Source organism: Penaeus japonicus, unplaced genomic scaffold (assembly GCF_977035675.1).
Source record: "Penaeus japonicus unplaced genomic scaffold, GWHDUDI00000001_assembly GWHDUDI00000019, whole genome shotgun sequence".
NCBI lineage: Eukaryota > Metazoa > Arthropoda > Malacostraca > Decapoda > Penaeidae > Penaeus > Penaeus japonicus.
The window spans coordinates 1948083-1975582 of NW_028234421.1; the positions used below are offsets into that span (position 1 = coordinate 1948083).

The 27500-nt window shown below is 37.0% G+C and overlaps 2 protein-coding genes across 4 annotated transcripts in view; both read left to right on the forward strand.

Moving 5' to 3' along the window:
• Positions 1-7546: 7546 nt before the first annotated feature.
• LOC122243847 (transmembrane anterior posterior transformation protein 1 homolog) lies at positions 7547-22629 on the forward strand. Of its 2 annotated transcripts, none has more exons than XM_043001587.2 (9): positions 7547-7684; positions 12374-12495; positions 13593-13723; positions 14252-14440; positions 15503-15725; positions 15877-16027; positions 17665-17834; positions 18462-18622; positions 18755-22629. In XM_043001587.2, the coding sequence occupies exons 1-9, from the start codon at positions 7672-7674 to the stop codon at positions 19512-19514; spliced, it is 1920 nt and encodes a 639-aa protein (XP_042857521.1). In that variant the 5' UTR covers positions 7547-7671; the 3' UTR covers positions 19515-22629. The 2 variants fall into 2 exon arrangements, with proteins under 2 accessions (XP_042857521.1, XP_042857520.1); XM_043001586.2 differs by having other exon boundaries at positions 7568-7747.
• Positions 22630-23502: 873 nt separating this feature from the next.
• The window catches only part of LOC147469729 (uncharacterized), an 8764-nt gene continuing 4766 nt past the window's right edge, over positions 23503-27500 (forward strand). The window contains exons 1-3 of one of the 2 annotated variants that reach the window (XM_086547191.1): positions 23503-23658; positions 26119-26280; positions 27469-27500. The exon at positions 27469-27500 is cut by the window's right edge and continues 45 nt beyond it. In XM_086547191.1, coding sequence (XP_086403317.1) covers positions 23619-23658; positions 26119-26280; positions 27469-27500 — 234 coding nt within the window. In that variant the 5' untranslated portion in view covers positions 23503-23618. Of the gene's footprint in view, positions 23659-24617; positions 24637-26118; positions 26281-27468 lie in introns of those variants that run through there. The other variant, XM_086547192.1, reaches the window with a different exon arrangement.

The following is a 27500-nucleotide window of genomic DNA, read 5'->3' on the forward strand; positions in this document are numbered from 1 at the left end:
CATTCCAAACATGACATTAACTTCATTCCAAACATGACATCAACTTCATTCCAAAAGATTACAGTTCACTTCAGTTCAGAGAGATTTGCGAAGACTACAATATCAATTAACTTCACTCCAAACATGGCATTAAATTCATTCCAAACTTCATCCTAAACTTCATTCCAAAAGATAACAATATCCATTCATCACGAGATCCAAGTCACAGAACATATCCGAACACCGCCTTACTAGATAATCAAAATAACTTCTTTCAGATAGCCACGGCAGCTACAAGTAAACTTTACAAACGTTCATAAACCATTTGAAAAAGAAGAAAATATTCATAAAGTGAAAAGTGAAATGAAATAGCTTCCGAGTGGCTAGAAAGACCATTAATTAACAACTCGAGTACTCGCTAATTGTTCCGTTTATAATCCACTTCGAGTCTACAGTAATCCTATTTAAAGGGAATTGAGGTGGTAGTGGATTCCCTTTCGAAACGACGCGTAGCTTATTGGGCACCGTCTTTTGTTTTCTATAAGGTATCGAGGCGAGATCGGAACACCTGTTGGTCGTTATCGAGAAGAATCCGAGATGTTTGTTTATATAGGAATACTTATGCGTTTCTTGGTTATTTTTGTTGTGTAGTGTGTGTTTGTGTTTGTGTTTGTGTGTGTGTGTGTTTGTGTCTGTGTGTGTGTGTGTGTGTGTGTGTGTAGATGTGGGTGTGTATGTTTGTGTGCTTGTGTGTGTGTGTCTGTGTCTGTGTGTGTGTGTGTGTGTGTGTGTTTGTGTGTGTGTGTATGTTTGTGTGTGTGTGTGTGTGTTTATGTGTGTCTGTGTGTGTGTGTGTGTGTGTACAAATACAAATTCATACACACAGCTCATATACATATAATTTTGGTATTAATCCAGTGAAAAAATATAGGATACGAAGGGGGAGTAGGAGGAAGAAGAGGAAGAGGAAGAGGAGGGGGAGGAGGAAGAGGAGAAGGAGGAGGAAGAGGAAGAGAAGGAGGATAATAACAATAGTAGTTTAGAAATAACAAAAATGATGATAATGCTAATAATAATAATGATGATAATAGTGGTAGTTGTTATTCTTGCGGTAGTAATAATAGAAATGATGATAATGATAAGAAGAATATAATGATAATAATGTCAGAGATAATAACAAAGAGGATAATGATAATGATGATAATAATAATTATGATAATATAATGAAAATATCAATATTGAATGTGATAACAATAATGATATTAACAATGATAATAATAATAATGATAATAACAACGATATTGTAAATAAAGTAATATTGACACTAATTATTATGATAATGGTAATAACAATGACAATAATGTTGTTAGAAAGGTTAACGATAACAATGATAATAGTAATAATTATGATAACAGTAATAATGATAACAATAATAAAAACAGTAATAGCAACAATAATAATGATATAATAATGATAGTAAGTATAAAGATGATAGTGATATCATCACTATTATCATCATTATACTTATTATCAAATTTATATCATCATTATTACCATTAACAATATTAGCATATCTGTTATTATCATCATTACCATCACCAACTTTTTTGGAATTATCAAGAAAATATATAATAACTTTTTCCTTCTTTGTGTATGTGTGACCTTTTCTATCCTAGATTTAGTTTTTTTCACTGGATTAATATCTGCCATAATAGAAAGATAAAAGAAGGAAAAATATGAAAGAAGGAAAAGATTTTGTGCCATGCATATCAGAAGAAAAAAACATTAACCCAGCACTCTTTCAAATTCACCAGAACCAGATACGAAAAGAACAGAAATTAAAAAAAAAATAAAAAATAAAAAAAAAATAAAAAAAAGGGATGATAACTATGATTAATTAAATACGAAACGTCCATACACACTAAATTGTAAAATATAAATAAAAAGATGAATCCTTGGTCTCTATACGTGATCTCCACAGACTGCAAAGTCATGTGAAAATCATAAACTGCAATCTGCAATGATGATATATGATAATATTCAATAACCAACACGGATTCAACAATAGGAAAAGTCTTGTTTAATAGCAACCCCTTATCAACAACTAGGAATCTTCTGCGTTTCCTAACGTATAAGGCACTTGATAAGAATACTTAATGGCTTAGGAAAAGGGAAAAAAATACGGGTTTCATATTCAGAATTACTTATAGATATTAAAAAAAAGGGAATATCTCCATGCGCATTGTTGGCTTACAAAATGGCCGACTCTTCTTGTTGATAAGTTTCGAAATTTTGTTCATATGTTTCGAAATCTTGTTCATATTTGCCGAATATGAGAAATGTAGAAACGTAAGATAAATGAAACATCATGATGATAGAAAATAACAATTTAAAAGAAAAGAAAAACAATTCAAATTCATGAAACAAACGTTCGATACAAGAAAAAACAAAACAAAAGCGGGGATTGTAATTTGAGTCACATTCCGGAACATAAACAACGAAGAAAACGGATGGATAACCACATTTAATTATACAAACAGTCAACAACCGCGGTCCATGATGCTCCATAAAATGATGGGGAAACTCATCTCAAGTGTGTGGCTCCGACATGATCGTAAAATGCAAAGATAAAATGGACTTTTGTCCGAGAAATGACGAGGAGTCGCTTATTGACAGCCTTATAACGGTGCTCGAGAAAATAGAGGAGGTAAATCAGCTGATTTTGGGGAGGGGAGATAAAGAGAAATGGAGGCACAGAGAGAGAGTGAGAGAGAGGGGGGAGGGAGAGAGAGAGAGAGAGAGAGAGTGAGAGAGGGGGGGAGGGAGAGAGAGAGGGAGGGGGGGAGGGAGGGAAGGAGAGAGAGAAAGAGGGGGGGAGAGAGTGAGAGAGAGAGGAGGGGGGAGGGAGTGAGAGAGAGAGTGAGAGTGAGAGAGGGGGAGAGAGAGGGAGTGAGAGAGAGAGAGAGAGGGAGAGAGGGAAAGAGAGAGAGAGAGAGAGTTGAGGGAAACAAACACACGCACACATACACAGATGTGTGTAATTGCATGTATGTGCGTTGCATATTTGCACTCATGCATACGTGCATTTATATAAGTGTGTGAATATGTGTGTTTGTGTTTGTTTATTTGTATGTATGAGTGTGCGTGTGTGTGAATGAGTGTGTGTGTGAGTGAGTGAGTGTGTGAGTAACTGTGTGTGTTTGGATTATGGATTCTAGCAGTAAAACGTATACCAAGATCGATAAATGGATTTCTTATTATACGCATATGGATTAACAATGAGTATAATAAATGAGTGTGTTTGTATAATACATGTCCCAACACAGGACACAGATTCTTCTGCATTATCAGCGTTTCGTGACAAATTAAAACAATGTTTCAATGCAGACGATACTGAAACATCACCATAGAACGTAAACAGAATTATTACACACACAAAGAACAAAATAGAAAGCAAAACTATATATATATAAAAGTCAAAAGCGAAAAAACTTCTCGCTACAACACACACCCAATATAAAATCTAAAACACGGAAAAAAAACAATAAATTATTTCGAATGTTTACTCTTATAAATGAACAAAATCTTTATGGTATTATGGCAGTAATCATGAAAAAATTCATTGAATCAGAAGTTGAAACTAAAAATAGAAGAAACAATAAATACAAAAATGGTCACCATTACAGACAGTAACAGAGACGACGAATATATAATGTTCACCAAAATATAGTCTATGATATTTGTTATAAAAAGATATACCCATTTGATATTTCAATAGATACTTTTGCTGTCGATAGTATCTATAACAACGAAATTAATAGATTTTCTGCTGCAATGGGCAGTCTTCACTAACGTTGTCTAACAAGGAATATTTCTGCATATAGTGACACTATACTATCGTATTATATATATTGTACATGAGTGTACCCCCCCCAGGGCCCCCACCCCCGAGTCATATTCTAGGGATGGAAATACAAACCTTATACATATTGCATCATTACTTCTCAGTTTTTTTGTTTTTTGTTGTTGTTGTTGTTTTTTTTTTGGGGGGGCTGAAGCACTGATCCCGTAACATCATAAACCTTGATTACCTACCCACACACAATTATTACGCCTACCCTTTCCACTTTTATGAAAGGCGCTACTTGCAGTAAGACTTTGTAAATACAAGTAAACTAGATGCTGTATCTACGGGATGTTCTTCTAACGTGTTTTGTATCTATAAGAGCTACTAGTTTGTTTGTTTTGTTTGTTTGTTTCTAATTGTTGCAGGAAAAGGATACATTAAGTTGATAAGTTTTTCAGTATGATCAACACTTTACCCAAAAGGTTCCGATCCTTCTTCAACTTACCTATTTATTTTATTTTTTTTTTTCACTTTTCCCCTCTGAACTTTACCTTGGTTAATCCTGCCTGGGCAAAATTCTTCGCTTTTCGACCTTCACATTTTTTTTTCTATTTCCGAAGCAAGATGGAGTCATAAAAGGCAACCATGAACTCCCGAAGCCCTGTTTTCCTTAATTGAACATATTCACTAAGTATTATTATGTGAGCTATAAACTCATCTTAGGGGTTCGTGAAGAGTGGGTTTCGTAGTGGATTCGATCCCTTTTAGTGGTCTCTTTATTGACTCTATAAGGTTTCGGATTCTTCTTGTGTCCCCCGTTGTCTTTTTTTTTCGTCTGTCGAGTAATTGTTTATATTTTACGAACGTAATATTCTCGAAACAGTCCCGGCTTTAAGGGATTTTCCATTAATATTTTAAGGTTGTTCTTGTGTAATATCAGGAGTTGCGAGTTCTCTTCTTTACGTTCTCAATTATAGAATTAGCTCTTTTATATATATATAATTTCTAACGCCCCTTCACACACGATTCATCTCCGTGGGACCAGAATTTCGTAAAACTGTGACAGAATATTATTGTTTAGTAGTGTGTGTTTATGGACTGAAAACCAGTCAAAGAAGAGGATGAAAAAAATATATTAGAACAGACCTCTTGAGAGAGACTATTTTCTCATTTTCATCCATGAGATTCTGAATAGATATCCAACATGTTTAGTTTCAGCAAGGAAATGGGTAATAATTCACTCCCTGGATATTATAACTCGAAAGGTACTATTAAAGCTAATAATACTGAATAAACAAAGGCATCACTGCTGCTTTACTTTAAATGTCTAATTATGGATTAATATTGTAAAGTTTGTATCATTAAAGTCTTGATTCCTGGAGTAGTATTTTGGTTACGTCATTTACGAGAGAATATAAATATTGCATATTTACGCCTGTGTCAAATTTTGCATAACAAAATAACATCGTATATCCTGGTCATTTTTGTATAATGAAGTTGGGTTTAGTTTTGATGTTCTAACCCTCTGTATCTTGTTATTGTATTTAAGCTAGTGTTTCCTTAGTTTTTAATTAATATATTGGTGACTGTCAGGTATTTGCAGGACAGATTCTTAGTTTTTGTAATATAATGAAGTTCCTCTAAAATAAATACTAGAAGAAATTTAGTAATAGTGTTAAACAGAAATCTACCTAATATTTGTTTTAAGTAAAACATGGAGTGACAAATCACTGAAAAACAAATAATAATGATAAAAAGAAATCAGCTTAATATTTGTTGTAAAACTTACAGTGGCAACAAAAGTGCCACAGAATAACTTATCTAAGACTCGTAAAAAAAATTACTGTTGCGAAAAACATGCGTTCAATCTATCTTATCCAAGGTTAGCAAATATTGGCACTACCCAAGATGTGTTCCTTGATTATTTGTAAGAATTACAAGAAATAACTAATCAGTTGTAGGTTAAGTAATGGATCAGGTGTAATGTGGAAGAAAAGCTAACTAAAAGCAGTTTTGTATTCATATTTTTTTTAACTATCAACGAGTACACGAAACACAATAATCTACTGCATATTTTTCCAACACTATTTCTCTTCTCCATGTGATGCAAAAATCTCTGTGTATTCACTATCACGAAGATATTTCACCTTAGCTTAGTGCAATAGCGTGAAGGTACTTTTCGCAACATAAATAACGTAATGAAATAAAATAAATAATTACCGGGGAAGGAGTGTGACAAAAAGAGTGAGATTCCACACGTGGGAACGAGTAATGGAACCTCGACTTGGAATAACCCGGGAAAATCGTAGAAGTAAATACACTTGAAGATTTTATAAGGGTAGCTGTAAAAACACTCGCAAATCTTTGTCAACACTAAACGTCACTCTTTACAGATGTTGATGTCAGTCACTTTTCTTGTATAAATTATTTTATCATATAATCTTCTAAAGTATCACTGAAAGATTTAACCACGTTAACAAAACTTGATTCTCTGTAGGCATTACATTCCTGTTTCGAAATAGTTTTGTTTAAACATTTCTATGTCTTTTGCTACGTCTGACATAGCTGCATATCGAAAAAAGACACCGACAATGTATATATTTATATATATATATATATATTTCTTCCCACGCCATTGACGGAACCAGTGGATATTTCAAAGGGGTGTCACAGACTGAAGGCTCGAGGCCGTAATGGAGGTGGTATGGCGGGAGCTGTATTTGCGATGTTTTTTTTAGCGATATTAAAGCCATAAGGCCCCTCCCAAACATTTTTGTGTCGATCAGTGCAGATAACATTACACCATTAATAAGTGGGAGATCCAGGTTCCCATTTTAGCCCACTGTATTTACACCGGTGCCTAAATGTTTCTATATACCATGTATTTCTCTGATGTAAGGGCATAATTATATTGTTCTAAATCACACCAGCAGTAAAGCAAAGATTACTGCACACCCACAGAAATCTCAAGACAAGAACCAGTTGCTTTTATTACAGGCAACATACTTTACATGATGAAACGTAGTAATGAGAAAAGGACACTCAGTCAACAAAGTCACCTTTCTGATAATTTTGGTTATAATCAGTTTCGTTATCCGAAATGATAAGGGGACGGTGGGGCATTTGTAATCACTGCCCCTTATAGTTACATAACTGCTTTCTGATGGGGGGAGGGGGTATTTAGCATCTGGAAGCTATTGTGTCTACGGTTAGCTGATTGTGATAGATGATTGCCATGGGAATATCAAATAGGTAAAATAGTATGTCCTTATCAAATGTGTCACAGATTATACTGTACATAGATGTATATGATACAGATTAACACTAAGCTTGAAGAAATAGAATGAAGATAAAAGATATAATTGTCTTACCTCATTTTTCACAGTATTTTCGTCTGACAGTTTGGATATGAAATAAGTAACAGATCGCTGAATTTCCACTTTTTTTCTAAATTAACAAATCCCTTAATTCTGAAAGAGTCACCCCTCAAAACAAACCATTTTCTATGACCAAAGCTAACGTTCGATCATTACCCCTCCTATCACAACCAAAAACAACCCCAACCATCCTCAAAACCCAAAACCCAACAAACCCACCAAAAACAAACCATCACCACCACCAACAAACACACCCAAAAAACCCTACCAAACACCCAAAACCCCCTCAAAACCCCCCATTCCAGAACACACCAAGTCGTCGCCGCAACCCTAGAGTCACGCATCCGAACACCCGTACCAAGCAGTTTGTAAACACGAAGAAGAAGACGAGACGAGACAGGTGGAGGACCGCGGCGACATGTATTGAACTCTAAAAGGTTGCTAAAACCTGGGAAAAAAGCGGGTCAGATGAACAGGATGGGTAAGGATGATCAGATAGATTTACGGCAGAGTGTGGGAGAACTTGAGGAGAGTGACAGCAGAGGTACGGAGAGGTGTGATGAAGTTTCTAATGGGGATTTGACTTTTTATTTTTTTTTTTTCCTTTTTTTGTGTGTAATGGTTTTCGTGGGTTTTGCAAGACTAACATTCAATTGCACTTAATAGATTGCTTTGTCTTGTCTTTTTTTGACGGATACACGCCAGGTTTGGAAATGAGCACCGTATTGCAAATAATAACCCAAGATAGAGATGGTTCAATTGATAAGAAATCACCAGATGGTTTCTTGCAATTGATAGGGTCGTTTTGCTTGCATTGCAGGATTGCAGGACGTTTGATTGAGAGCCTTTGGATATTTGGTTGATATTCAGTTTATATGTAGCACATGTGTTCGTTTTTTCCACATAAGGGATATTGTCTCAAAACCATATGAAAGAACAGTTCTTAGTGATATGACCCCCCCCCCCCCTCTCTGCCTTGGGGTACCTGTCGGGAACTAGGAGTCTAGGGAATATAAAAGAGAGAATAATAGCATACTCTGTATCGGGAATATTGTTTAAAATGTTAATTTCCCATGTTTTCAATTGCAACATCCCGTAGTTTCCTAATGCAATGAACCATATTTGTTACCTGAGCCTGAGAATGTAATCTACCTTGGTCTAGCCACAACTCATTCACGAGGAATCGGTGTCCTACCCTAGTAAAGGCCTCGGGTTTCCTCTATTTACAAATTCGTGTTAAGATAGATAAGTTATGAAATACTATCCTTCTTTTCCCCATTGCATATCAATAAGAATGAGACACTTAGTGCACAGTCATTCAGTATGCAATGCTTATTTATACAGATTATTATCACTGACACAAATTTTAGTTAGCTGTGGATTGAACCCCATGTCTTGATATGATAAATGATAGGGATTCCCTTTTATTGGTGTAGAATTAATGGCATTATTTTCTTATATAATAATATGCTCTGAGCATCATTTCTCTTTTGTACAACTCAAGTGCTGCTGTTAAACTTAATATTGGCTTGATATTTTATTAGATTTGTTTATTTGATAGATTTTATTTACCAGTGAGAATTTGATAATTGTATTGCAGAAATATGATGCACAGTTGTATAGGCTTTGGGTTGTTGTTTGCACTTAGTTGTGTACTAACATTAAAAATGGTTGATTTAATAAAGATTTTAAGAATCTTTAAATATTCAGAATCTAATTTTGCATTCTTCACTATCAATATTTTCTCTTTCTCTCATTCCTTTTTGTTACATACATCACAACACCTTCAAAACTTCCAAAAGCTTAAAAGTAACGTTGAGTAAAAGATATTCAGTCACTCAGTTGGAAGCCATTTTTCTCTTTTTTCATTTGCTTAAACTATGTAAAATAACCAAAACTTCCTAAATAAGAATCATACTTGATTCTGAACACTAGAAAGTCCTTTTGCTGCAGAATCTGAACACTAGAAAGTCCTTTTGCCGCAGAATCTGAACACTAGAAAGTATTTATACTGCATTAAAAATACGACCAACTAGCACAGTAGTGTTGCATTATGGAAACAAATAATATCAGGATGGTTAAAAGAAAGGTTAAGAGAACACACCAGGATTGCCAAAACTGATCAACCAAACTTGAAAGTCAGTGTTGAATCTGTACTTCAAGACTGACGGGAGTTCTTCATCATATATTTACAATACCTTGAGTTTTGACATTTTTTTTACAGTTAGGACCCAATCATTCAATTTCCAGATTAGTAATGATACTTCACATGTAAGCCCATGATATTATTATAATGTCAATGTAGATCTTCCACTTTGATATTGATATATTATTTTTGCATGACTATTCCATTTTGTCAATCCTTTATCAACAGCACTAAAAATAAATCAAAGTGTGCCCCTCCATTAGGAAAAAATGATGCGATCCTTTTATGTTAAAAGTCAAAGCAAAAGAGAAGGTAAAATCTGTCTTTGGATCTGCAACACAAATGCAGTTATTTGAAGTTACCTTTGCCATCCAACGGCCATCACCACTAGCATATTTGTTGCAAAGTGTTTGATTCATGATCACCAGAAGAGTTGCTAGGTCAGTAAATTTTATGACTGATCATTAAATGACCTACAAAATGTTATAGGGAGAGGGAGGGAGAGAAGGAGAAAGAAAGGGAGAGGGAGAGGGAGAAGGAGAAAGAGAGTGAGAAAGAGAGTGAGAAAGAGAGTGAGAGTGAGAATGAGAGGGAGAGGGAGAGGGAGAGGGAGAGGGAGAGGGAGAGAGAGAGAGAGAGAGAGAGAGAGAGAGAGAGAGAGAAATCCCTATTTTATTTGATCATGTAAGGGCAAGAAACTCATTTGTCTTAAAAATACAAATATATCTACTGTATATACCCCCTGCTCCACCACACATACTTCCTCTATCTGCCCATCAGTTAAGAAATTTTCAATGTACAATGAAAATTTGGGTGGTATAGTATGCCAAGCACACATGTACAAAATACTATAACTTTAAATATTACTGAAATGACTTGTATCATGTTACTATGAGTTGCAGCTTCCATAAGTCCTTTACAATAGCTTAAGCACAGCATAATCCCTGCCATGATTTTTTTTTTTTTTTTTTTTTTTTTTTTTTTACTGATGGTATTTTATAATTATCTTATATAAAATTAGGAATTGGTGATCATGCACTTTTTCCTTTTCTCTTCTCTTTTTTTATCATTTTGTCTTTCATTTCTTTAGATTGCCTTGTCAAAGAGATATGATTTACTTTAGGTTTATCTTAACCCAGTGATGATGGTTGGCACCAATACATGTCCTGGCTCGGATGACCCGAGTTCACTGCGACATCTGTAGATAAAGGTATAAGTGAGACCGAATAACTTCACGATGCAAGAGGTGTAAAGGACTCCTTTCAATTAAATCTTGTAATTCCGATTTAAAGATCTAATGGAAACACATCAATTATATCTCTTGAATTGTAGTTAGTCAGTCGCATTTATACCTTTATCCAGCCACGGCTAAGCATGGTTCTGAATTCCGGCTGATACTGACACGTGCCATGGCAATGGAGTCTCGTCTCTATTCTGCGTGCAATATAGATGTGAATTCTGAGGGCACTAGTTCTCAAGCTATAGTCTTCCAAAGTCAGCCTAAACCCTCGTTTTCCAGTTCTTTTATCGAAAAGCAATATTCTGATTCTTATCGCATGTAGGTAACCTTGATATTCAATCTTGTGCAATGGCTAGTGTGCACTGATCATTTCCGAGTTCCATTGGGTTAATGATTAAGAAGATAAAGAATTGAAGTCATATTGCAAATTGCGAAGCGGAATTAGAGAGAAGAAAACAAAATGAGATATGTTAGAAATACTTAAAATATCCATCTGGGATAGCAAAAATAAAAAATGAGGCCACCAGTAGCTTATTCAGTAAATCATTTATTAAACAGATAATATTGCATAATATTTCATGTCCCTCTTATTTGCATATGGTTATCCATTATTAACGATTATATGTATGGCCACGTACTTTTATGTATTCGGAATATAACCCATTGCGGAAGGGCCTACGTAATTGACGCGGGGTTGCCGTTCAATAGGTTTGGTGGACCGACGGAGACTCGTTCTTCACCCACGATCGTTTTTTCCGCCAAACTTTTGTCCATTCGTGTATTAGAATTCTGGAAATCTACTCCACTTTTTTTTTTTTGTATATCATCTTGTTGTGAGACCTATTAGCTTTGACAATGCCAAGACAAAAAATTCCTGTGGTTCCTTCTTTCTCCATAATGGAAGAATATGCATTGTTCACTCAATGTAGCCTCACTTTCACAAATTTATAGAAGAAGAAGTATGAAACATTTTCTTTATTGCAACAAAGGAAAATCAAACTAGTTACACTATATGCCCTCCTCCTCTTCTTCCTCCTCCTCCTCCTCCTCCTCCTCCTCCTCCTCCTCCTCCTCCTCCTCCTCCTCTTCCTACTCCTCCTCCTCCCCCTCCTCCTCCTCCTCCTCTTCCTACTCCTCCTCTTCCTACTCCTCCTCCTCTCCCCCCCTCCTCCTCCTCCTCCTCCTCCTCCTCCTCCTCCTCCTCCTCCTCCTCCTCACCCCTAGCGGCACTGCCAAATTGGAAATGGCACCTTACACGCCCTGCACATGATCAAAAGCACTCATGGCATCACTATGTGCACACCCGTCCACCAATGTGTGCTTGTTGGTATGTTTGTAAATGCTTTACCATGGTTATAAAAGCTACATTTGCATGGTGTTTTCCCTTTAAACATGTGTGATTTGAAATATCCTTTTATCTCAATTGTGCTTCCTTTATTAAGATCTATTAATTGTGCTTCCTTTATTAAGATTTATTAATTGTGCTTCCTTTATTAAGCTTTATTGGGTATAATTTTTTGGTATTATATTATCAAAAGTATCCTATTTAACGTTTTATTTATTATGGATATCTGTATCAAGAAAGTCACTAAATACAAAATATAATAGAAAATTGCAGAATAGAAAATGGAATACAAATAGTTGAAAGAGGCTTTGACTTTTATCTTTCTTTAATCATTATTATTATATTCATTATCATTACCAATGTCCTCATTATTATAATCATTATAAATATAAGATATTATACAGACTGATGTCCACTCACTAACTTATGTCACCGACAGGGCTATCCTTTCGGGATTACTTAAAATCCGAGTTACGCCGTGGCTACCTCTTGGAAAATGACGAAGAAAGATACACTGCCAGGAGAGAGAAGGTCTACACCTTCTTCAAGATCCCTCGAGAAGTAAGTATGGGTTTCTGGTTTACCTCAGACAGTCTAGTCTCTCTCTCTCTCTTTCTCTCTCTCTTTCTCTCTCTCTTTCTCTTTCTCTTTCTCTTTCTCTTTCTCTTTCTCTCTTTCTCTCTTTCTCTCTCTCTCTTTTCTCTCTTCTCTCACTCTCTCTCTCTTTTCTCTCTCTCTTGCTCTCTCTCTCTTTTCTCTCTTATCTCTCTCTCTCTCTCTCTCTCTCTCTCTCTCTCTCTCTCTCTCTCTCTCTCTCTCTCTCTCTCTCTCTCTCTCTCTCTCTCTCTCTCTCCCTCTCTCTCTCCTCTCCTCTCCTCTCCCTCTCTCCCCTCTCCTCTCCTCTCCTCTCCCTCTCTCTCTCTCTCTCTCTCTCTCTCTCTCTCTCTCTCTCTCTCTCTCTCTCTCTCTCTCTCTCTCTCTCTCTCTCTCTTTCTCTCTTTCTCTCTCTTTTGGCTTGTTCGTTCACGGGGCACTGCCGAGAGGTAGAATATTTATGATCTTATACTTTTCTGTTGAGTATTGATGGAGGTACTGTAACAGATATGAGTAAGAAATATTCATTTTTGTTCTGTGTGAGGTCTTAGATTTGAATACTTTTCAAGCGGAAGTCAGCTGTGTAAAGGGTAATATCTTCAGTGCATTTGCTTCCGTATATTGGTATTATGTTCATGTATGTTTGGAGTAACTTTTAGTAAAACTAAGGAAGACATGTTGCAGGACTTTTATATGTTTGGATGTAAGATTTATGATTTAGCACAGGTTTGAGCTCTTGACCAGAAAACCTGATATTTAGGTAGCTACAGCAAAACCAAATCTGATTATCTTAGTTATTAACCCTATGACGACGGTGCGTCACACTCGTGTGACACAGCCAAACTCCCGATGCCACCGTGACGATTACAATGCAATATTGCAATCTCCCGGCATAGGGGTCTTCTCGTAGCGAGTGCCCCGTTGGGAAAGGGTTAAGTAATGTTTGTAGTAGTATTTTTTTTTTTTTTTTTTTTTTTTTTTAGAAATGTATAGATTATCACAGACACATAGGAATCTTTTACTGTGAATGTATGTTAATTAATTTTCTTATTTCCTTGTTACAGCTTGAGAAGTTTGTCGCATATGGATTCTTCCAGTGTGCTGACTCCTTCTTCTTCGTGTTCACTTTCCTGCCCATCAGATTCTCCTTGGCCTTGTTTGGCCTCCTGACCCGGCCATTCAGGAAGTTGTTTGGGTGAGGTTTCTTCTTCATATTTCACTTCCTCCTCCTCATCATCATCCTCTTAGTTCTACACTTTATTCTCCTCCTCCCCTTCCCCCTCTCCATGCTCCTCCTACACCTCCTCCTACTCCACCTCCTCCTCCTCCTCCTCCTCCTCCTCCTCCTCCTCCTCCTCTTACTTCTCCACTTTCTTTTCCTCCTTCTTATTCTCCTTCTCCTTCCCTTCACCCTCCTCCTCCTCCTCCTCCTCTTCCTCTTCATCTTCATCTGCATCCTCATCCCCTCCTCTTCCGCAGCCTCCTCCTCTTAATTTTGTTATCTCTTTCCTTTTTTTCTCCTTTTTATTCCCCATGAAAATATTTTCTTTCATCTTTTTAAGAAGATTTACTTAAAAATAAAATTCATCTAAACCAGCAAAGCCATTAAACAAGTCATACCACACAGACAGACAGACAGACAGACAGACAGACAAGAACGCACAAAAGCTCAATGCGTTCCGCTCGACTCACGCACCGAAATGATCCCTTGTCCCCACCTCAGACTGTACTTCAACAAGAACCGCCGCATCCTGAAGCCAGCGGAGATCGTGGACTTGCTGAAGGGCGTGATGGTGCTGGTCTGCTGCTACCTGATGGGCTACATCGACTCCTCCGTGTGCTACCACATCATCAAGACGCAGTCCACCATCAAACTGTATCTGTTCTTCAACATGCTGGAGATAGCAGACAGGTGAGAGAGAGGCTGTCTACAGAGGCTGAGACAGCAGCGCTTTCCTTTTTCACTCTTTCTCTCCGTCTTTTTTCTTTCTTTCTTTTTTTTTCTTTTTCTTTTCTTTTTCTTTTTTCCTTTTTCTCATTGTACCATTTCCTTTCTTTTTTTCTTCTCTTTTTCTTTTCTTTGTTTTTTCTTTTTTTCTGCCTCTTCCTATTATTATTCTTTTTCTTCTCATTCTTTGTTTTTTCATTTTCTTCTTTTCTGTCTCTCCTCCTCCTCCTCCTCCATTTCCTCTTCCTCCTCTTCTTCCTTGTCCTCATCCGCCTTCAGCTTCTCTTTCTCCTCCTCCTCCTCCTCTATCTCTTCTTATTTTTCTTATACTCTACCTCCTCTTCTTATACCCTGCCTCCTCTTCTTCTCCTCCTGCTTCTCCTTTTCACTCATTTTCCTCTTCTCTTTTTTCTTCTGCTTCTTCTTTTTCATCTCTTGCTTCTGCTTCTTCTTTTTCTACTTCTTGTCCTCTTTTCTTTCCTTCTCCCTCCTCTTCTTTGTGTCTTATTATTATTATTATTATTATTATTATTATTATTATTATTATTCTTTTCTTCTTTTCTTGCCCTTGTCCTTTTTCTTCTCCTTCGTCTTTTCTGCACAGTTGCATCAAGGATTTCAATGTACAAGGGACTGGCTCATTCAAAAGCAGAGATATCATGTTCTTGTGTGCTGACCTTATTTCTTCATACAGACAAATTGCTTTAATCTATTGACATAACCGTGAATATTTCATCCTCAATCAGCATTTTTATTTTATCTATTCCATGCAGTATTATAGCAAATATGCCCCTGTATTATGCAGATAGCACTTTAGTACGGAACAGAATATATAGGCGGAAGATTTGATTTCATCTCACCTTAAAATAAGAGAAAAAAAAAAGGCTGATGTTTTATGTTATAAAATTTGTCCTTTTGAATTTATTTTATTTCGTTACAATTACATACTCTGGTGATCGCCATGATTTGTCCGGAGAATGAAATCCAAAAGAAAGTTGGCTGAATATACTTTCCTCTTTTACGTAGACTCATGTCAGCCTTCGGCCAAGACACCCTCGATGCTCTCTTCTGGACGGCAACTGAACCCCGAGGCAAGAAGCGGGAACACTTCGGGGTCCTCTTCCACTTGATTGTCGCAACAGCTTATGTTGCCTTGCATTCAACCATTGTCCTGCTACAAGCTCTGACGCTCAATGTTGCCATCAACTCGGACAACAAAGGCTTGTTAACTATTGTTATCTCAAATAATGTAAGTATCTGGTGAAAGCTTATTTCAGAATCTTTTGGAAATGTTTTTTTCTTCTTTTTCTATATCATGAATTACATCATAGTGTATAACTAGTGTAACTGTGGTACAGGATCGAAAATCATCACGCTGAATCCTTTTCTTAATCTTTCAGTTTGTAGAGCTGAAAGGAGCTGTTTTCAAGAAATTTGACAGGAACAACCTTCTGCAAATATCCTGCAGTGACGTACGAGAGCGCTTCCACATTTGTGTTCTCTTATTGGTGGTTGTAATCCAGACCATGAAGGAATATGCCTGGAAGGAAGGTAGGTTTTCGTCTCAGTTTGGTTTGGTTGTTAATAGGGAAGGTAATGGTAGCTTTTGTGTTGTTATCATTATCTTACTGCTTTTTTTTTCTTCTACTTTTTTTCTCAATCTTTTGGTATCATATTTTTGTGTGTGTGAAATAGAAATACGTTTAAGTGTTTAGCCATGCCACTCTTCTGATTGTTTGTATATATATTGTATGTGTCACTAACCATCTGTATTCTCTAAGTGTTTTCACTCACTGTTCAAAATTTGTAATATGGTATTTTTAATTATTCTAAAGCTTTAGCACTTTAGAATAGGCTTCATTGGAAAACACAGTTGGCCCTGACTTCAACTAGAGCGTGATCCAGGTAAAGAAAAAGAAAAAAATCCCTTCTAAAGTGCTAATACTTTTAAATCATTTAAGCTCTTTTGTTTCCAATTTTTAACATCATCATACTGAAGAACAGGTCGGATTATAGACTGTGAATACAATCAGTGTGAACTGATGTATTATTCTATTGGAGAGGCAAACCACAGACTAGCAAACAAGGAAAAGGGGAAGGTGTCTAGCTCGCAACCACCTTGAAAAGTCTTGTGCAGGTTGGAGGACTTTCAACAGATATGGCAGTCTATTATAAGTTCCTGGCTATAATGTCAAAAGAGGAGAAGTCTTCATGTAATGCATCCTCTTTGTCAGGGGTCAGAGATTGGACAAAAAAAAACAAATTAGTAAACCTGTTCAAAGAGGAATGGAAGGATCAATTTTGGCAAAATGATCCAAGAGATAGGAAGAGAACAGACAAAAATGGAAAATATATTTGTGCATTAAGACAAAGAACTGGCAGTGGGCAAGTCACAAATATAGGAGACAGGACAACAGATGGACAAATATGTCAACAGATTTGGACATAACACAAGAGGAGGCAAAGGGCAAGAAATAGTATAGTGAAATAGAGAAATATGTCAACAGATAGATTGTGAGCACAAGAAATTTTTAGAAGCATGTGAAATGATACAGGCCATTAATGATCAGTTCAGTTCAGTTCAGACAGATTTGCGAAGACGTCGTTTCGCCCGGGCTATATGCACGAGGCGCCCCGGACTCTGTCAGCTATGAGTGCTGACTCATCTTATCTAATCTTATCTGATCATCATCACCATTAATGATGATGATGTTAGTGAGATATATATATATATGTGTGTGTGTGTGTGTGTGTGTGTGTGTGTGTGTGTGTGTGTGTGTGTGTGTGTGTGTGTGTGTTTGTGTGTGTGTGTGTGTGTGTGTACATGTGCTATTATAACTCACTATGACAGGAAAAGATTAAGATTAAAGAGAAATGAAATTTTTATTATCAGTTCAACATGTCCTATTCAACCAAAAATAAAAATTGAACACCTGTCACCATCTCATGATGAAAGATAGATATTTAAAAACTACTCAGCATTCTAGTTATTATATATTTTTTGTGACACTGAATGTATTACTTTATTAGGAATCTTGTTGAATTGTCAAATATTTTAATTCTTTTGTGATTTCTCGGAAAGTTTGTCAGCCATGATCATCTCAATTACAGTAAAAACATGTTCTAATCAAAAAGTATTCTTCTGTATCTGTCTTTCTTATTTTCTCACTTGACCGTCATATTTACAGACCGCTTCTGGATTCTACTGCCTGACTGCTTACTGGTGTGCAGCACAGAAATCCTGGTAGACTGGCTAAAGCACGCATTCATCACAAGGTTCAACGACATTGCCGCAGACGCCTACAAGGATTACACTGTTCTCCTGGCTTCTGACCTCATCATGTGCAAGCAGAAATATGTACGTTTTTTTGTGGTTTTATGGTTCTGTAAAGATGAAAGCCGTCTTTCATCTGATATGATGTTCTTATTAGTAGCCTTAGGTATTTGATTATATTCCTGAGTTCATGTGGTTCCTGAATTTTCTGTAATATGCACCAAGACTAGATGTAATACATTTTTCTTTCTGAATTTTAGTACCAGATAATGCAATTAATTGTATGATACATTGTTAAAGCTGTATACAGTTGCTCACTGTAGGCTATCCCGTTCTTTAAGTTTTTTTCATGAAATATAAATCTCAAAGAGATTCAAAGCCTCCATAGTATATCAAGAACATTTTGAATTCTTAGTACAAATTTTAGTTGTTGTTTTTTTATCTTATAATCCTGACAAAAAGAAATGTGATTACCTTGTAGAAAATCAGTAGTCCTTTAGAATATAACTGATGTAATCTTGTGAAGACACTGTTTGAAATTTATTTGTCTTTATATATTTGTTTATTTACTTATCATTATTATTATTATCATTATTAATTTGTTTGTTTTTAATGCCTTACATTTTACCTCTTAGTCATTTAATTATCCTTGATTTCAAATTTTGAACCAGAATTTTCTAATTGTCATATCTTCTCTTGCAAATATTGCAGGCATATTCAGACCACAGTGACCTTGTGGCTCGTAGGATGGGCTTCATCCCCCTCCCGCTCGGAGTCGTGATGTACAGGATCCTGAGCCAGTCCATACGCCTCAGCAACCCAGCATCCTATCTCATCCTGCTCCTGGGATTCCTGTGCCTCTTGTCCTTCAGGTGATTCTGAAATTGTGTATTTTTTATCATGCGAAAGTCCTTTGTGTTTCATTTTTCGGTCTTAGACTGATGGGAATTCGGGGGACATTTATGGCTGTAGGCTGTATCTGACGTGCTCTTTTCTCTCCGTAGGGTTCTCAATGGCGTGATCATCCTGGGGAAAGCTTGCCAGCTCATAGAAAGTGCCGAAAAGAGATCTACAGGAAGCACGTCCGCAGCTGAGACCACCGACAAGAAGAAGGAAATCGACACTTGCATCAGTGGCACAAAAGTCAACCAAAACAAAGAGGAACCTCAGAAAGTGGAAGCTGCTACTAGCCCCATCAGAGGTTGGAGCCTCCCTCCCCCCCTGTCGACAGTGAGAGACAAACTCACACCCAAGTCGCTCACCCCGACGCCCGAATTGACGACACCGGTATCTGCTTCCATGGGCTCGACGCCATCGTCAACAGGTCCGCCAAGGAGTGGATCCCTGGACTTCCTGGGAGAGTCCAAAAAGGGTCTCATGGCTAATAGTATGGTTAATCTGTCCAGTGTAGGGATCAACGAAGGACCCTACACGAGTGATGTGACCCGTCAGTACTGGCTCCAGCATTCCCTCGAGAGCATAGTCTCCGCCGACAGCTCGGACATCGTGGACAGTTCCTTGGAGCAGCAGCCTGCATCGCAACCCCAAACACCCTGCGTGTCTTCAGCGGCTGGCGTGACTCCAATACCAGAAGATCAGACGGAAAGAGTCCAGACCTTAGAAGAGAGCTCGAAGTCCAGTCCCTCGAAAAACATGGACGTAGAAATGCTACCCGAAGAAGTGAGAAAGGCGAAGAGACCTCCTTTCTTGTCCTGTGATTCTCTAAGATACCGAGGCTCCACTGACACTGGGGACTTGTTATGAATTTATAGTTATCTTCTGTGTTTTTTTATGTCTGAAAATTGGAGACTGCCTTTGGTACAAATGTTTATTCTCCGTATAGTTTGAAACGGACCTAAATTCCATGTATACAAAACTTTGTAGACTGAAAGATATTACATTTTTAAAGTCCATACTGTTATCACGCTCCAATCTGAGGTTCTCATTTTGTACCTGTAAATAGTTAACGTCCTAAGTTCAAAGGAGCTCAGATAGTCTTAATACGTACGAAATGATATTCTGCATAAATTTTCTAGAGCGACTGATTTCTAAGCAGCCTTCTTTTATACGTCACTTACCCTGAGAAATCATCTTTGAATGCTATTGCAGATACTAAGCCATTTTGCATTTCATCAGTTGTACATCTTTAGATGAGGAACCTCTTCCATATTTGGGTGTAAAACATTATCTCTGGAAAGTGAAGTACAAGATAAGAATTTTTTTTCTTACTATAAAAAGATGCCTTTTTCTGTTAATTCTTTTTGTATTATATCTGTATTCTCCAACGCAGATGATGTAAATGTAGAACTGTATTTCTGTATTTGAACCATTGTACAGATGAACTAACTTCATAAGACAAAAAGTCAGAGTATCATAATCAAATAAGTTTACCTGCCAAGTCATTGTATACATGAAAACTAAACTAAGCACCACCACTCTCCATATGTGTACAGTGCTCAGTGTTGGCCAGAACTCCGTTAATTAAGCCCAGGGCACTAAACATGTCTCCATATCTTTTTGGCTACAGGTTTATCGGTGGTGTTGTAGTCTTATCTCTCTCTTTATTTCTGTAAATTATTTAATTAGTTATGATTTATCTAATTTAGTGACTGATTAAAAAATTGTAGCTATCATCAGTAATTGGAATTCTTTAGTTGTACCTATTTAAAGATCTTTATGCATATCAGTATCATTAAAGGGATTCAATATGGATTTACTGAATACAACTATCTAAGATTATATTATAAGAAAATATGATGAAAGTAGACATTCTAGATGATTGCAGAAACGTATATTTTAAGCAGGAAAGCTTATATATATTGCCACTATTATCACACACGTATCATTCCATATAAGATAGGAATTGTAGAATGCTCTGAGGATAATCACTGAATATCACGAGTCCAAAATATGGCAAGAGTTGTGACTGGCACTGTGCACACATACACAAAATGCACACACTTAAACAGAACAACATACATAGGGAAAAAAAAAACACATTGTTGTATAATTCGTTTTTATTTGTTGACATAGCATTTGTAGGATATTGCTTCTCTAGTTGCAAGATAAAGCAGGATTGGTGTATCTTTTGCATGGAAATGCATTCAAGACCATATTAGCCTTATTACAACAAAGAGTTAGACCCTAAACCAGGAATTCCTAAATCCGGTTCTCCAATCGCGGCGAAGATCAACTCCTTTTCATTTAGAAGCGAAAGGACATTCATATAAAGCCAAAAGCAATGCGGTTGACCAGTGTGTGTGTCTCGGCCATTAATCATTTAGGAGGTTCCATGCTTACTTAATTTCAGCCGACATAACAATTTTATTTGCTCTTCTCTGAAGGTATTTATATTCTAGTCCTGGTGGGAACTGTATTTAGACGTGCCCCCTTTTGTTCGGCGTGTGCATTATTACCAGACTCGACTGGTTATTGTATATTTGATATAAACACAAAAATTTATGTATATAGTGCGGGCCTAAATGTGGGGAGAGTAAATGTTACACAATTTCTAGATATCTCACACTTGCAAAGAATTTGAAGAAGCTTCCTAATATGCCCATCATACCTGTAGAAGAATATTAGCATCTTCCATTAACTTTTGGATATACTGTTCAGTTGGTTTTTGAAGGAAGAGATTGTGATTTCCTTTTCTGAAATTCACTAGCGTTGAAAGTAGATGTTTGGATGTTTATATTTCATATTCATGTATTATCACTGCTTTGTTTGGCTGTGATTTCTTGATCTTATTTATATGTTTTGCTGTTGTAGAATGGCTTGTGGTACCCACAAATGATTAGGGCTTTTTTTTATGTGAATCATTTATCTTCAACCCTTTCAGGAGATTATTAATTGATATGTAGATTTTGTTAATACAAGACATTGGAAAGAGGCTACTATATACTTATATTTGAATCGCCAGTCTTGTTTAGACATCTATACCTCTCATAATGGTTCCTCAGAGTCAACGGTTTCCTTTAAGGCACTTAACATACATATATATACATATATATATATATATATATATATATATATATATATATATATATATATATATATATATACATATATATATATATATATATATATATATATATATATATATATATATATAATATATATATATATGTTTTACTTAGCAGTGAATAACGAACTGTAGCAGAGTAAGTCTTAATATACAGCAAAACTTCTTTGCAGTAAAGTACAATGTTCAGAAGCTCTCTCTTCTCACACTTCATACAGGTACACATGAGTTACCTTCATCATTTCCACATAAATGTTTACTATTAATACATTTATCATGTAGCCATTAACATGTTTAATGTAGATATCATTACACTTCATCACACATAACATTCATTAAACATCTCTATTATAATCATTATGCAACAACTTCTCACACCATAATACCAAGTCCAGACAGATTTGAGACACATAATATAAGAGTTATAGTTGCCTTTAATATTTTCCTCAAAATTATTTTGATGATAAAAGTTATTCATGGATAAATGAACTCCAGTATCTTGAACATGAAATACAGCCACAAACACTTTCAGCAGCTTTGAAATTATAAGCTCCAGTGTACCATAAGTTGCATGACGTCTCTCTTTGTGCATATCAGATGCTTTAAGTCTCCTGAAAGGGTTAAATCAGGCAGTGTAGTGTAAAAAGTTATACAATGGATATTGAATTAGGAAACGGAATTGTGTGCTTTTCAGATCATTATTCTTTTGCTGGTCCTCACCCTCGGAATTGACAATAGATATCAGTGCATGACCACAGTATTAATTTACACATTAAGTGCCATTCGTGGTAATTGTTAATCAAGATTATTTAATGACATGTGATACCTGTGATTAAAATAAAGCGTACAGGATTTTTTCTTTCTTTTATTAGTGATTTTATGTATTTGACTTTCATTTCTTTTTATGGCTGCCTAAAATTGCAATTGAAGTGCCCCTGTTGACAAGGTTAACTTTATTTCTTTTTATGTCTGCCTAAAATTGCAATTGAAGCGCCCCCTGTTGAACTGTTGCTAGATACGCCTCCGTCGAAAGTTCACTTGCATCATGGCTCCACGTCAGGTAAGTGGTTTGATCATAAGGTCCATAATCCTACTCGAAACCACGAATGTATCGTCGAATTCGGCACAGTTATAAGACAATAAGATGACAGTAGCTAATTTATATCAAAGTAGTAATAGGATCAATGCAATCGGAGCTGAGGTGAGGCAACATTGCATGGGATCGAATAAAATACGTATTCTTTAATTATTAGCATTTATATAAATGCTTACGGTTAAAGGTGATCTTTATTTGGACATATATCCCTAAAAAGTTGTCATGCCAAACATGTTTTGGCCGTGACGAAAGCATGAATTAATTTACATATAAGATATAAGTAAAGCAATCTGGTGTTTAATTGATCTCTGTTTTTATTAATAGCCATGTGATGGTGTGATTTGGTGTTTAGACAAAATTATAAAGAAAATGGAATCTGGATAGGACTATATTTGATTTATAGATGACTAATACCGCTTGCTTTGATTAATTAAGAGTTAATTCTGTTAGAGTGAGGGAGGAAGAGGATGGAAACTTGCGTGAGTAAAGAAAAAAAAAATATTAGCATACGGTATACAATAAACAACACACCATAATACAAGCGCCATTAAACTACAGTCTATAAACAAGTAAACAAGCATCAACTATAGATATACATCAGAGTAGTTCCCAACACACAACCTTGGGGAACCTCAACGCAGGTGGTGCCATCTGGTAGTTGGTAGCGATACCCAGATACCCAACGAAGTGCAGGTCAGTCGAGTCAGCTAAACACGCAGACGCAGATTTCTTTGTCCTGTCAGCAAAGATGGATTCCTGGGCTGACCGAATACTCGACTCGCATTGCCGTAAGTTGAAGCTCTACCTTGGGGTCGAGTTCTGCTTTTGAAAAGAGGTGTATTGTTTAGGTTGACAGTGTTGCTGATGCTTGCAAATAGTCATTCCATAATGACATAAGTAGCAGTTGAGCGTCAGGTTAGGGATATGGGCTTCTTTTTTTTATAATAATCTGGATACGTTTTATAGTAACTTTGGCATGATATGAATGTATGGATATATACGTATACACATTTCGGTTGAAATATTGTGCTGAATTTTGTTTATTCTTTTCCTGATCTCATAAGATTAAAATGTGACTGCTATTTTCCGAGGTAGGCGGCACTGTGTTACAAGATAAGTTATCGAAAGTATAAAACATCAAAAGATAAACACAATTAAACTCAAGAGGGCATTGGAAGTGTAGTATTTAAAGAGTGCATAGAAGGGAGCGCGTCTGGCAGGCGAATGTGCTATTGCCTGTGCTCTCAGTTAGCCGCGGGGGCAGGACCTTCTACTGGGTAGCAAAAAAAAAAAAAAAAAAAAAAAAAAAATGGTAAAAAGGGAGAAGGAGAAGGCAGATTTGCGGAGCAGATGCTTCGTCGGGCTTATATGCACTATGGCATGCCCACTTCGTGCCAACGAGTGCTGACTCGATCTGAGCTTGGTCCTTACCTGCCATGGTGCCAAGACACAGCACTGACCGCCATGTGACAGTGGCAACTCAAGTCTTGGACGGGGCTCGATCTGCCGACCACGGGGATGTGAGGTCGGCGCGCTATCTACTGTACTAACCAGACGGCTAGGTTGGGGGCTAGAGGGGGGGGGGGTATTGATGACCTAATAGACCTTGTTAAACCCTTGGCAGGAAAGAGGACTATGCTGTACAGAGTGGGACACGCCCCCTTAAAAGGTGTAAATTACTATTTTTTATGTCTAGGAAATCACCAATAACATACAAGTCATTGAAAAAAACACAAATATAAACATTTCTTATTAAACAACTTTCGGTAAGTATTACAAACAATTAGTGGACGATAAACAATAGGTCTGAAGTTAATTTAAGTCAAAATTCAAGATTACGAACTAAATACAACATCAAGTTGATATAACGTTGATACGAAAAAGTGAAAGAGCATTCCATTTCATGCAGTTTTGCAATTCTGCAGACCGATATTTTAATCTGGTGATATCTATTCAGTATTGCATAATGGATTTACAGCCCCTCCCTCTTTCTCTCTCTTTCTTTTTCACTTTATATTTCTATTTCTATTAATCTTTCTCTATTTCTCTTTCTCTTTCTCTCTTTCTTTCTCTCTCTTATCTCTCTCTCTCTCTCTCTCTCTCTCTCTCTCTCTCTCTCTCTCTCTCTCTCTCTCTCTCTCTCTCTCTCTTCTCTCTCTCTCTCTCTCTCTCTCTCTCTCTCTCTCTCTCTCTCTCTCTCTCTCTCTCTCTCTCTCTCTCTCTCTCTCTCTCTCTCTCTCTCTTCCTCTCTTCCCCTCTTCTCTCTCTCTCTCTCTCTCTCTCTCTCTCTCTCTCTCTCTCTCTTCCCTCTCTTCTCTCTCGTTCTCTCTCTCTCTCTCTCTCTCTCTCTCTCTCTCTCTCTCTCTTTCTCTCTCTCTCTCTTCTCTCTCTTTCTTCTTTCTCTTCCCTCTCTCTCTCTCTTCTTCTCTTCTCTCCTCTTCCTCTTTCTCTTTCTTCCTCTCTTCTCTCTTTCTCTCTCTCTCGTTCTCTTTCTCTCTCTCTCTCTCTCTCTCTTTCTCTCTTTCTCTGTCGCTCTTTCTCTTTCTTTCTCTGTCGCTCTCTCTCTTTCTTTCTCTGTCGCTCTTTCTCTTTCTTTCTCTGTCGCTCTTTCTTTTTCTTCCTCTGTCTCTCTCTCTCTTTCTTTCTCTGTCGCTCTCTCTTTCTTTCTCTGTCTCTCTCTGCTTTCTCTCTCTCTCTCTCTCTCTCTCTCTCTCTCTCTCTTTCTTCTTCTCTGTCTCTCTCTCTTTTCTTCTCTCTCTCTCTCTCTTCCCTTTCTCTCTCTTCTCCCTCTCTCTCTTCTCTCTCCCTCCCTTCTCTCTCTCTCTCTCTCTCTCTTTCTCTCTCTCTTCTCTCTCTCTCTTCTCTCTCTCTCTCTTTCTCCTCTCTCTCTCTCTCTCTCTCTCTCTCTCTCTCTCTCTCTTCTCTCTCCCTCTCTCTCTTCCTTCTCCTCTCTCTCTCCTCTCTCTCTCTCTCTCTCTCTCTCTCTCTCTCTCTCTCTCTCTCTCTCTCTCTCTCTCTCTCTCTCTCTCTCTCTCTCTCTCTCTCTCTCTCTCTCTCTCTCTCTCTCTCTCTCTCTCTCCCTCTCCCTCTCCCTCTCCCTCTCCCTCTCTCTCCCTCCCTCTCCCTCTCCCTCTCTCACTCTTTATCTACAAGGTCCTTCAAACGTTTCCCTCTTCCCTTCCCTAATAATAATAATAATAATAATAATAATAATAATAATAATAATAATAAAAGCAATCAATTTCCAGACCTGTTCGAACTCGAGAGGTTTCAGTACCCATGGCCGACGCCGGACCTAACTGCCATCTTCAAGGACCACCGGGTTGAGGACCTGTGGGCGGCCATGGAGCCCTCACCCGCCCGCGAGGTTGTCTTCGTCCAGTGCCTCAACGACGCGCCGGAGGAAGCCAGTGGGTGGTTGAGGTTTTTGAGTTTTAGGTTTTGGTGTTTCTGGTTTCTGTTTGGGTCTGGCTTTTCTTTGGTCGTGGCTTAGAGTTTTTTTGTGTTTTTTTTTTTTCTTTCTTAGATTTATTGACTTTTCTGTGGTCATGGATTAGAGTTTTTTTTTCTTATATTTATTGACTTTTCTGTGGTCATAGCTTAGAGGTTTTTTTTGTTGTTTTTTCTTATATTTATTTCTAGTTTTTATTTGGTTTTAGCTTGTTGTTTATTTTGGTTTCTAGCTTCTATTTATTTCTAGCTGAGAGTTGGTCATAGACTATGGTTTAATGTAGCTTCTAGTTTGGATTTATTTATAGCTTGTTTGTTTATGGTTTCCATGGTTACGTACCAGTTAGGTATTTTTTGCTTAATGCCGATTTCAGACACTTTTGACAACTTAGAATTCCATTAGAATCAATAACCCCTCAAATTTCATAAAAGTCCAGATGCAACTTCTTATGCAATTGTATTCAATCTAGACCAACATGAGTGTGGGAACCTGATATAGGCCTACATATAGAAAGGGCAAAAAGAGTGATGGCGAGTAGGTGTTTAGGACAGACTAGGAATAGATCATTTACCTGGATCACATCACTAATTGATATGTCCTTGATTCATAGACAGTGAACTCATGTTGATGTTGATGTTGGATTGCCAATGGGTTGCAGGGGTATCCTGTGGACCAGCAGAGGAGTGGCAAGGTTTAAGTGGTGACCAAAGTTGATCGTGTGTGCAGTTTGTGAGGCTGATTAATTAAATCTGCATTCTGAGCTGATATGTAAACTTGGAAATCATAAATAAACTTAACTAAATGTGTAAAGAAGAACTCCCAATCTTATGTTTTTAAATGTTGCTTGCGTATATGAGGTTATATTTAAAGATTATGATAATCCTGCGGTCTCTGAGTGCTTATCTAGTTTTGATTGTTGGTATTATTTTCATTTATTAGTGTTAGTGTTATTGTTATACAAAAAAATAAGAAAAAAAACAAGCTGATATAAGAAAAATAGCTTTACGTTTAGTTCTTTATCGGTGATTCGCAATAGAATTTACAGATTCAGACAGGAAGAACGATCAAGCATTGTCCAAAAACGAACTATACTTTATAAAATAGTAAAAAAATAAACATCTGATTCTCCTTTCGGCTTGTCCTCCAGAATGGGTGATGAGCTTAGCCAAAAAACACCCG